The sequence below is a fragment of the Limulus polyphemus genome, unplaced genomic scaffold (assembly GCF_000517525.1).
Source record: "Limulus polyphemus unplaced genomic scaffold, Limulus_polyphemus-2.1.2 Scaffold7036, whole genome shotgun sequence".
In the NCBI taxonomy this organism is placed as follows: domain Eukaryota; kingdom Metazoa; phylum Arthropoda; class Merostomata; order Xiphosura; family Limulidae; genus Limulus; species Limulus polyphemus.
In genome coordinates this window covers 19,736-30,934 of record NW_013672646.1, presented here as the reverse complement: position 1 = coordinate 30,934, position 11,199 = coordinate 19,736, and the positions used below count along the sequence as shown (strand labels likewise).

Sequence of the window (11,199 nt, the reverse complement as noted above, 5' to 3'; positions counted from 1 at the left end):
TATATATATATATATTTATAATATTTTAGTTAAAAATTATCTAACGCTAATTTTTAATTCTCTAAGTACAGAGTTGTGACAGATTTATTATTATATGTTTGTTTTAATATCAACTTTGTTTAGATTAAGTTTATATTTAGGATTATGCACAGCTTATAGTGTGTTGAATATGTATTGCGAAACTCCCGCCTATTCTCTAAAGTTATAGAAGATTCCCGAGTGTAAGAATCAACAACATGTGTGTGTACGTAAACGCCAGTGTAGCTTTGTATTGTTATGTAATCTGGATTTTCGAGAAACTCTCAACACACCTATAAATATAGCCAAAGCGACGTGCCTAAAACAGTATCTATTATTGGGTTGATGTAATTGGTGTGCTACAAGCTTTGGAAGCTATAACTGTGATTGTTATAACACTTATCAATCGGGACACATTAGATATTTGACCACGAACATTTATAAATTTCAAACATTACAAACCATTCAACTTCAATGGATTCATATCGGACATTAGTACTTTTACGAAAACATCACCTAACGTCATCACACACGTGTGACCAGCGAGAACTATAGAGCTAGCTAGCTCCCTGTTAAGTCAATTATACATACATCAACTCGAAATTAACTCGCTTATCGTGAACCCTCAATAAGATATCAAGTAAGTTCCAGACTAGAAAGAAGACTTTATACTGCTTGTAAGATTGTGAAACTTTTGTATATAAATCATCTTTTGTAGTAACTATTTGTAATAACTGTTATTGTAAATTGTATTGTTGTGTGTGTATATTAAAAGAGAAAACTATATGTATCAATCTTGTTGGTAAATATAATAAGCTGTCTATATATCGGCTTTTATTTAACTGCCAAATCTAAAATACAATTTAACAACTAAATTTAAATTATCATTTAGCTTGTTTCAGACCATTATAAATTGTAATATGTAACACTTGAGAAGTGGATTTCTGGGGAAGGTGGGTGTTTTCAGAACAATAGGGGTAAGGATTTGAGAAGTTGGGGCTAGGCAGTGAAAGTTAAAAGTAAAACTGAACGTTCTGTTGGTGATTATCCAGTTAAATCATAAATGTAATAAACGTCAATTTTGTTTCTGTTTCTATTTTTTGTGTATGTTGTGTTTTTTTTTGTTGTTGTTGTTTGGGAGGGACAAGGGGAGAACCCAGCCCGGCCGAAGCTTGGTAACTGGGTACCAGGACCCGGTAGTCGGCCAAATTTTACTACCCGTGCATACCTAGTAGTGAGTGTTAGTATAATAAGCCTATGTTAAAGACGTAGTGTGGAATCACCTAGCCTAGAGCCAAGTGCATACAATTTATCATGAAAGTAAAAATATCGATTCAATTTTAGACTTAAATCGTTTCTGAATTAAACTATTTTCTGTTATATCAGCAACGATTTTAATAAAAAACAAACCTCTTTAATCAACGGAAACTATAAATTAAGAAATCAACAAATATTTTTCCAGTTTTGTTGTCTATACATTTCATTTTATACTTTCAGTACATATATTAATAACAATATTAGGTTATAATGCTTGGAGACGGCTTGAATGGGTAATGAAGAAAAACTTTAATATAAGTTTAACATAACAGCAAATGTACAACGTTTCGACAAGGTTTTGTCATCATCAGGTACCGTATTAGGTTATACTTTTGTTGCTAAGCGAGATGTCATAAAAGCCATTGTTGGAAAGTAATTTTACCAAAACGCACTGGCTTTTCTATATATATATTAGAAGTTGTTAATGTAACTGATTTTTACCGTAAATTATTCTATGAATACGCCACAAATGATCTTAATTTTAATTGGCTCACAAAGGAATTTACCGACGTTTGACTGCCTCGACTGCACTTCTCTTTTTTCACACTTTTTTTTTGTGGGGGGGGGTGAAGCTTGATTTCAGTTAGCTATGACATGTGAGGTTAGGGTATACTATGGGGTGAGGATGGTAGTACTTGCCCCGTCGTTTTTAACGGGCTATGTGCTAGTGATATATTGATAAAATCTACATACGCATAAGAGGTCTACCAATCGTTAGTTTGGCTGAGTTGTTTTTTTCAGTGAAAAGAAAATTTCGTATATCCAGTGCTATTTATTGAATAGTATGAAACAATTGATATTGCCTGAAACCGACGAAAGTTTGTTAGAAACATTTTAATTAAATAAACCACCGAAACACAAAACTATTAACAAATATAACCCTGAAAGTATTGTTACCTATCTGCTTGTTTGTTAATTTCCGGTATAAATTCTTTCCGAGGAACTTCAGCGATACAAGTCCCTTCTTGATTAAACCAGTTTATTCTTTCTCGATACAAACTTTTAGTACACAGTAATTCCACAGTCAGTACGTTTCTCGTCACTTTAAACTTAACTACTTTTATTATACACGCTATAAATCACAGCGATTCACAATCTCGATAACTTTGCTCTCTACGAGTACAAACACACACTTTATATTACCGTCAATACTGTTCGCTTCTTTAATTATCTATCTATCGCTGGCTTCTCTGCCAAGCTTATATACTAACGAAAAGGCGTCTCGAATACACTCGGGCCTCCCCGATCATTCATGATCATTCGAGAAATTCATCACGTGTCACCAGCGTCACGCGACTTCCGCTGTCGTAACAGTATGTTTGAAACATTTTGATTAATTAAACTACCAAAACACAAAACTATTAACAAATAAATAAAAAATAAAATCAAAAAAGATCAGGTTAACTTTGAGCCGTATTTTAATCCTAGGAATATAGCTGATGCTACCCGGAGAATAGCTCTATCTAAATATAGTCCAGGTTTAGTCCTTCTTGTTACACTTGATTTGGTGGGAGTATTAATTTAGTTTCTAAAGCATATATTTTGAGTCTCCATTTATTACAAAATTCCCAGAATGTATAGTGGGTACTGTTAACTAGCAGCCTCCTCCGTAGATTCTCAGTTCAGAGTCAGGAATGCCTATTCACAAATAGGTCTTTGTGTATCTCTGCGCAAACATTCTGAGTTAAATATGCGAATTTTACTGGATGGTAAGTTGGTTTTTAAAATGGAATAAATTAAATAGCTTGTAGCAGATAAAAAAAAAGACCTGTAATGCCATTTTTGTTCATCACAATGAACTGAGATAAATCCAACAAATCAAATATATCTGTATTTAGGCTTAAGAACAATTTTTTCCTCACTAGCTTATGCAATAGAGAGGTTAAATGCATTATATTAAAAGGATATTGGTTGGATCCTCACCACGTATTATAGCCCATGTCAACAAATCATGCTCTATGTGATGACTGCGCGTTTTGGCAGTAACCATGCAGAGTAGCTTTCATTGTGAAAGGTTCCGTTATCAGACTGTCCAGTCTAAATCACATCCTTTCTCCCTGCTTACTTTCCAAAAGTCATCCAGTGTACGAGGATGACGATACTGTTCCAATTCACAGACGATGTTGAAATTTGGAAGAATTCCACAAACCCGACAACAGCAGCATATAACCTCCAACCATAAATAAATCAAAGTGAAGGCTACTTTTATCTAATCGAAAGATGATATCTGACAATCAAGCTTACAGCGACCCCCCCCCCGTATTTTTGGCAATGGGCCACAAACCCGGAATCTTTGGACTTTTTATTAACTCTTATTCACTGTTTATTTGGGTCTGGGAGCATTTGCTTGGGACGAGCTTTGTTTAATGTAGTGTTTTAGACATCTTATGTGGTTTTACTTTATCAATGAAAATTTTAGGAAAAAATTAAAGTAAAAAAAACTAACTTACCTCCTGCAGCTAGTAATGCCCTGACCTCTATTGGCAACAAAAATTGAGCAGCATCAAGAACAAAAAGCTCTCGCCATCCTTCTTCAAAAAGAAGTAACTGAAAATTACGAAAACCATTTCATTATATAATTGAGAAAGACACTGTTTTAGGGAATCGTTATGTATATTAAACAAAAACCTCACACTTTTCCGAAATGAAACAACATAGCTAAAAATTGGGAAGTTTAAAAAGCTGTAATTAGGGATCGTAAAAAAAAGGAAACAAGGATGGAAATACCATAGACAGGTTTTAAATTCCCCATTTTTTATTTGTTTTGTTTGCTGGCTTTTTTATGCTCTACTATTGGCAAAGGATTAATTGATATGGTAGATAACCTTAAACACTGTAATGATAATATACAAAGCTAGTAAGTAGCTGATACGGTACATGATGATTTACTGTAGCGATTGACTATTGGATTGCATTAGTTCGAGATGTAAAATGTTATGCTGCATCTGGGGATTGTTATGGAGATTTGTTTGAGAATATAGTGAGCATTTATAGTTTCTGTGTAACTAGATTCTCTATGTATAATGCATAGAAATGGGCAAATATGTGCCTAGATAACCCCCACTAAGTGCGTATAAAATTTTACCAGTAGAAAGTCAGCCTTTTCAAATAAAACATATATGACTAGAACATCGCTTTAAATACACCTTCGTGTCTTTTAAAGTAATTATTCTGAAAATGTGTGTCATAAAATTTAATATTATGTGTATGTTGTTGTTTTTTTTACTCCTTCACTTCATACATAATATAAAGGTTGGCTCCCTAAAGACAACGGTTGTATAGTGCACAAAGCATTGAGTATCTACATGTTTTAGTCATCTAATGTTCATCTATTATTGGCTAGTAATTCCTGTTTCACCTTGTTCTTAAGCTTTTATAAAAGAATTTCAGATATTTGTAAGAAAGCTAGCTTCAAGGGGTAATGAAAACATCGTTTACAGTAGAATTATGAAGTTTTAACTTTTGTAAAATATAGAAGAAACAAATCGACTTTTCCATACTCCTAGAACCTTCGCAGTAGCTTATTTAGTATTCTACAAAAGGTTTGGGTGGAATATACCAAGCCGTGTTATAGGCTGGCAAAAGAATAAGAATTACAAACGACCATTTTGAGCGGATTTTCTATTTCTTGTAAGTCTAACATGCGTTCTTGTTTGTGCATTTTTATATGTTTACAGCCTCAGCAATCAATAGTAAAGGTTTTAAAGCGTTATTAGAACTGAATCTTTGCTGTTAAGGTGTTTTATGCTCGAACATTCTATTAGAGTTTTGTGGAAGTCTTTGCGATCCCCATTATGAACCACAAAAGTGGTTTATGATATAATAAAGCATACTACTTTGTGTTAGTTCTGAATATAACATAGCGATTCGATGTGCTCAACATATTAATTAATATAAACTCCACCTACCTGATCTCTGAATGGCAGACTAGTGAACGCAGGAACCGTTTTCAGCCACCGGACGTTCATGAACAGAATCCTCGCTGCTGATTCGCAAACGACGTCTGGGTTATTTAAGAAAGACTGTCCAAAATTGAGCTTTTGAGGATACTAAGGGTGAAGAGAATAATAATCTAAGAACTAACTATTAGTAGTTTCAAGTACTATTGCGTGTCCTATATTTAAGTATTGTGCATTCATTTGCTATCGAAACTACGTTGCAACATTCTGCGTCGATTTTGTTTGCGCGCGAAGAGGAATGCTAAAAAAAACTGTACGTACCTCAACTGTTAAATAAATCAAATTTAAAGTGTTTTAGCTTTATCTTGTAGTTATTTTTCTAATCTACTCTCAATTTGATCTAAATATAGATCAGATTGAGGATTTATATTGAAATAAATAATAACGATTCCTTTATTTTTACGTACTCCTTCCTTGAACACATAATGACACCAAACAATATATTTTAGGAAAAACATCATCTGACGTAAAACTATTTTTTCTTTCTTGAAAATGAAAATATTGATTGATTTGCATAATAGTGGTCATTAATGCTCACCATATCTCTTAAGATAGTTACAGACAAAGTAAAAACAAATAACGTTGCTTCTTGCTGATATAAAACTACCATCTTTAATCCCCATCAAACATGCTCGCTCTTTGAGCCGTGGGAGCGTTATAATGTGACGATTTTTAACGTTATGAGCCCTCAGTTCTACCGGGGAGCTTCTTTGAATCATAAAGGAAACCTTAAGAAAGCAATTCTCTGCCTCTTCTTGAGTGCATTCAACGGAGAGATTTATAAGGAAAATGTGTCTTCATGTATAGTAGTTGATAGATTGATATGATACTGCTGATCAATACAATTAAAAAACAATGTAACTATGTCGCAGTCATATTCTGAAGTAATCAATTAGATACAAACACCTAAAAAGTTGATTAAGCCCATTCTCTCTCAGAGATAAGTATGATAAGACACAAAGAAACCTCTTAATCCTTTTTCATTTCCATACCTTTGGCAATGGATGTAGTATTGGAGGTGTTCCAAGAGAGAATGGGCTTACTCAACTTTCTAACCACACAACCACGGTAATTTAATCAAAACATTGACCAAGTTTTCCTCCTCTTAGAGAAATTTCTATCAAATATAATAAAATCTATAATTTTATTTCTTCAACATTTTGAGTTAGTGGTTGTTCGGTTCCATTGAAGCCTTATTAGGCAGTATGATAAGACACAAATAAACCACTTAAGTATGATAAGACACAAATAAACCACTTAAGTATGATAAGACACAAATAAACCACTTAAGTATGATAAGACACAAATAAACCACTTAAGTATGATAAGACACAAATAAACCACTTAAGTATGATAAGACACAAAGAAACCTCTTAAGTATGATAAGACACAAAGAAACCTCTTAAGTATGATAAGACACAAATAATCCACTTATGTATGATAAGACACAAAGAAACCTCTTAATCCTCTTTCACTTCAATACCTTTGGCACTGGATGTAGTATTGGAGGTGTTCGAAGAGAAAACGAAGATGGGGCTTTTGTAGTAATTGCAGCAGGGCCTGAGGCATCGGAAGTCACCGTAAGGAGGCTGGTAAACGCAGGAATACTGCTAAACCCTTGGGTGGACATCACATCCGGGCCAGATGTTTCCTTTAGATACATGGCTACTTGCCGTCGGATCGTAGAGTTTCGAGGCCCTCGTTCATGTTGAACAGCTGCAAGAAAATGGTTGAGTTAGACCATGAAACCAAGAATAATGTTCTAATTCGTCTTTTTCAAACTAAACTAGATGATAAGTGATATGTGTTAATACCAGAAGAAAGGTAATTCGTAAGGAAAGTGAAAAAAATAGGGTTAATTACTTGAAAGCGTATAGAAGGTGGGCTTAACAAATTGTTAGTTAAGCAGAAGTCAGATTTCACTAGTTGGTAAGAAAATAGAGGTTAGGGTTCATATTTGGGTTCATTCATACGATTTCAAATTCGTTACAAACACCAATAATTGTCTTACCTACTGTGTTTTAATTTACTAACGTCAATATCTCATCAAAGCCCGAAAACTTGAGTTGATATTAGTAAATCGTGCTCGGCATATAAATAATAATTTCCTTTACAGAATTTTGTAAGTATATTTCAATGAAGTGTAGACAACATTGTTGCTTCAAATCTTACCAGTAATATCATGTAGCAATCTACATGTTAAGAATATTACAAAAACATTACCTAATTAAAATAAAATTTAAATAGAAACGCTGAAATATCGTTGAGCTCACAATATCGAAGCAGTCTCTCCTATAAAAGCAAGTTATGTACAACTAACACTAACGTACTATTAACTGTGTCAAAACAGATTGGTATATCTGTTATCAACATTATGCTAGAATGAGTTGTCGTGGCAAATTTGTGATTGAAATCGTATTAGAATATACTGATAAGTCTGTTATCAAAAACAGGTCATTAATAAAGAAGTCAGTATTAAAGTGTCCCTGATAAATTTGCTTCCAACAGAATATGGTAATGCACATCATAAATATGTTGCACGTAGCGATGTCCCTAAAACTTTTTTGACCAACATAAAGCACATTTTTACTATATCTAACACGTGCACTAATGGACGGTTAATGCACAATCCGTTACTAACAGTGGTATTCTGAACTTTATTAATTCTTGGAATAATGTCTATTTGTCCTAGTAATGTAAATCGAAACCAGTAACAAAGAAATTAAAACGAAAATTCAACGTTTTGAACTTTTTATACTAAATAAAGTTTGGGTGAGGTTGATATTTAAAAACCAACTCATTTAGTCATGCTTCAGTTTTGACGTGCTGAGTATCTTCAAACAAACATTGTATAAACACGCTTCTATAAAAATATGTTATTCACACTATAATGAACAACAACTAACTTCAGAATTTGTCGTTTTATACTGTATCACTGACCGATCTACTGACGCATAAAGCACGCTCTTTGCTTCCTACCAATAACAGGGTGAAAGATCGCGCGTGAAGCGGTGCACCTGGTATCGATTAATGGTTAAGGTTTCTTATGCGCACGTGCTTTGTTTTAGACCTTTCCTCTGATTCTAGATATGGAGTAACAGTTTTGAATGTTCAAAATAATAAAAATAATAATTATATAATTTTTTATTGTATTTCCATCTTTTTTTTTTCACCGACGTGTTTCTTACATACGTATATTAATAAATTCCACAATGAATAGAATATACCTCCAAGAAACAAAATCAAGGAAAGATTGATTCAACCTTAGGCGAGCTGGGCGTACCCTGAATGTGAATCAGAGATTCACGACCCATTGCCCCAAATATGTGATCCGCACTTTGGGGTTTCTTGGAGGTATATTCTATTCATTTCAAAATCAAGGAAAGATTGAATTCAACCTTAGGCGAGCTGGGCGTACCCTGAATGTGAATCAGAGATTCACGACCCATTGCCCCAAATATGTGATCCGCACTTTGGGACCGTGAACGCATTATAAGAGTAGCGATCGAATCACATTCATCTTTCACACGCGAATAGCCCTAGAGAGTTGGGTGTGGGTATTGTTAACTAGTTGTCTTCCGTTTAATCTATCATTTCAAAATTAGGGAAGCAAAAATAAGAAAACTCCCTTTAAAATCTTTAGTAACATGCTGAAGTAAATAATGTATATAGATGAATATTTTACTTTCTTTTCTCTATGACAGAAATTATCTTACCATCTTTATTCATCCCAGCTTCCAGACATCTGCGAAGTCTACAAGCTCTACACTGATTTCTGTGAGTTTTGTCAACTGGACAGTTATTAGTGCCCGCACCACGTGCTTTACACACATATTGTCTATTTCTTCGAATAGACCGCTGTTTGGAACAAATAATAGATTATCTTACTACCTAGCCAGATACATAGATAATACTACTTGTACTACGTGTAATCTTACATATATATGTTAACTACCTACCTTAAATACGTCTATAATGTACGAGTACTAAATTTATTAAAACTACACTTTGTTTCTTGAAATTAATTTAATATAGGTGTTTGCCAGTTTTCCTTTTTGTTTGTAAAATGTTTCGGTTTACAGAGTGTGCTACTTGATTGCTGATTTTTACCAGAAACCGGTCATTTCAAAACCTTGTTAATTAATTGTTTTTAAATATTGAAAACATTTCTTAAGCGAATTAACGTATCCAACTGCAAATAGCATCTAACAATCAACAAGATTATAAATAAAACAAGAGGTTCGAACTTACCTTGAAAAATCCTGCACATCTGAAAAAGATTAAACCAGTACAAATTTTAATACTATGACATACATAAAAAGAGTTTATACATATCTTCACATATTTACAGAAGTTCCCTATATCTCAAGCTTAAGCAATGAAAAATTAACTCAGTTTTGTTAGAGACACTTTCTATATAGCAGGTAGCATAACACACACATATATATATTTCACAAATAAATACAATCAAAGATCATATGTAAAAGAATCGTTTCGAAAACTAACTCCAAATATCTGAAAATAAAATAGAAATGACACCTTTTATTTTATTTACTTGGATAACACTTTTTCGTGTTTCTTTAGAGTTTTTCAATATTTTGGTATCAATACTTTTTGTCCCATACATTGTAGTAACAAAGGTTGATGTATTTGACACATCACTGATATCTATGAATATACATTTGTTTATATATATACTTATGTACCATCAGAATTGTAATTCGGTTAACACCTAAAGGCAAAAATCGCTAATCAAAGGTTAACGACACCTATTTATTTTAATGTTTTGTGTATTATTTCTATTAGAGAGTTTTCACACTGAAATACAGCTTCTCGGCTTATTAAAACGGAATATTTTATTATTTTTGCTGGTGTATTCTTATATTCGAATGACAACCGTTCGTTCATTTTCTAGCTACAGTTTAGAATAGCGTTCCAACATTTTTAACTGAGGAAGATTTCAGTTAGGAAAACAAAAAAACACACAAGGCCACCTTGAGTTCAGCTTAAGGACACAATTGGATTGGTCGCTGTATTAAAGAAGGAATCGATCAACATGACTAAACAGCACCCTGCATTTAACATTATACACTTAAATATTATACCCTAAATAGAATGCCCAGAGTAGGGCTTATGTGTTGAAGACGATAGAGGAGGGGGAGGGGAAGAGCATAATCACTGTCGCGTATAAGGGACAGACAGACGCCCGCGGTTTAACGTTTTTGTCATCAAAGAATTCTCTTCTCTCGACTCAGTGAGAGTCGTTTCGGCCATGGAACCCTTAAACACAGCAAAAGAGCCACAACATTATTTTTATTTGTATATTAACTAAACGTTGATTTTTGTTGAAAACAGTGTTAGTCACATATAGTGAGAAATTGTAGGGGGGCTGCCTTCATACAATATGTTTACAGAAACTTGCACGTTCTACTACAGTTCTTGCTATATGTAATAATTAAATCGTTTAGCAATATGTGAATTTCCTTGATACTCTATAGCAGTTGTTTTAGCTTATTGTCTTCCATGGAAAGCTAGTTAAAAATTAATAAAAATATCAATTCAAGTATTTTAAGATTACACTTCCAAGTTTTTAAGTAAAATTTTCAAAATAAAGACAAGCACTCTTTTACTTTTGCATTCTCGGCCAAAACGGTTTGGTGATTCTCGAGCAAACGCATATCGCCTAGTGTCAATGTGCTTCTAGTGATTTTCGAGTAAACGCATATCGCCTAACGTCACTGTGATTCCTATTGATTTTCGAGTAAACGCATAACGCCTGGCGTCAATATGCTTCTAGTGATTCTCGAGCAAACACATATCGCCTAGCGTCACTGTGATTCTAGTGATTTTCGAGTAAACGCATATCGCCTAGCGTCACTGTGCTTCTAATGATTCGCGAGTAAAC

At 33.7% G+C, this 11,199-nt stretch overlaps 1 protein-coding gene across 1 annotated transcript in view; it reads right to left on the bottom strand.

The window, feature by feature from the left end:
* LOC106474294 (nuclear receptor subfamily 2 group E member 1-like) overlaps window positions 1-11,199 on the bottom strand; it is a 29,173-nt gene that overhangs the window by 6,607 nt on the left and 11,367 nt on the right. The window contains exons 3-7 of the mRNA XM_013934981.1: window positions 9,546-9,564; window positions 9,011-9,152; window positions 6,778-7,010; window positions 5,244-5,384; window positions 3,786-3,882 (exon numbers count right to left, since the gene is read on the bottom strand). Coding sequence (XP_013790435.1) covers window positions 3,786-3,882; window positions 5,244-5,384; window positions 6,778-7,010; window positions 9,011-9,152; window positions 9,546-9,564 — 632 coding nt within the window. The remainder of the gene's footprint in view (window positions 1-3,785; window positions 3,883-5,243; window positions 5,385-6,777; window positions 7,011-9,010; window positions 9,153-9,545; window positions 9,565-11,199) is intronic.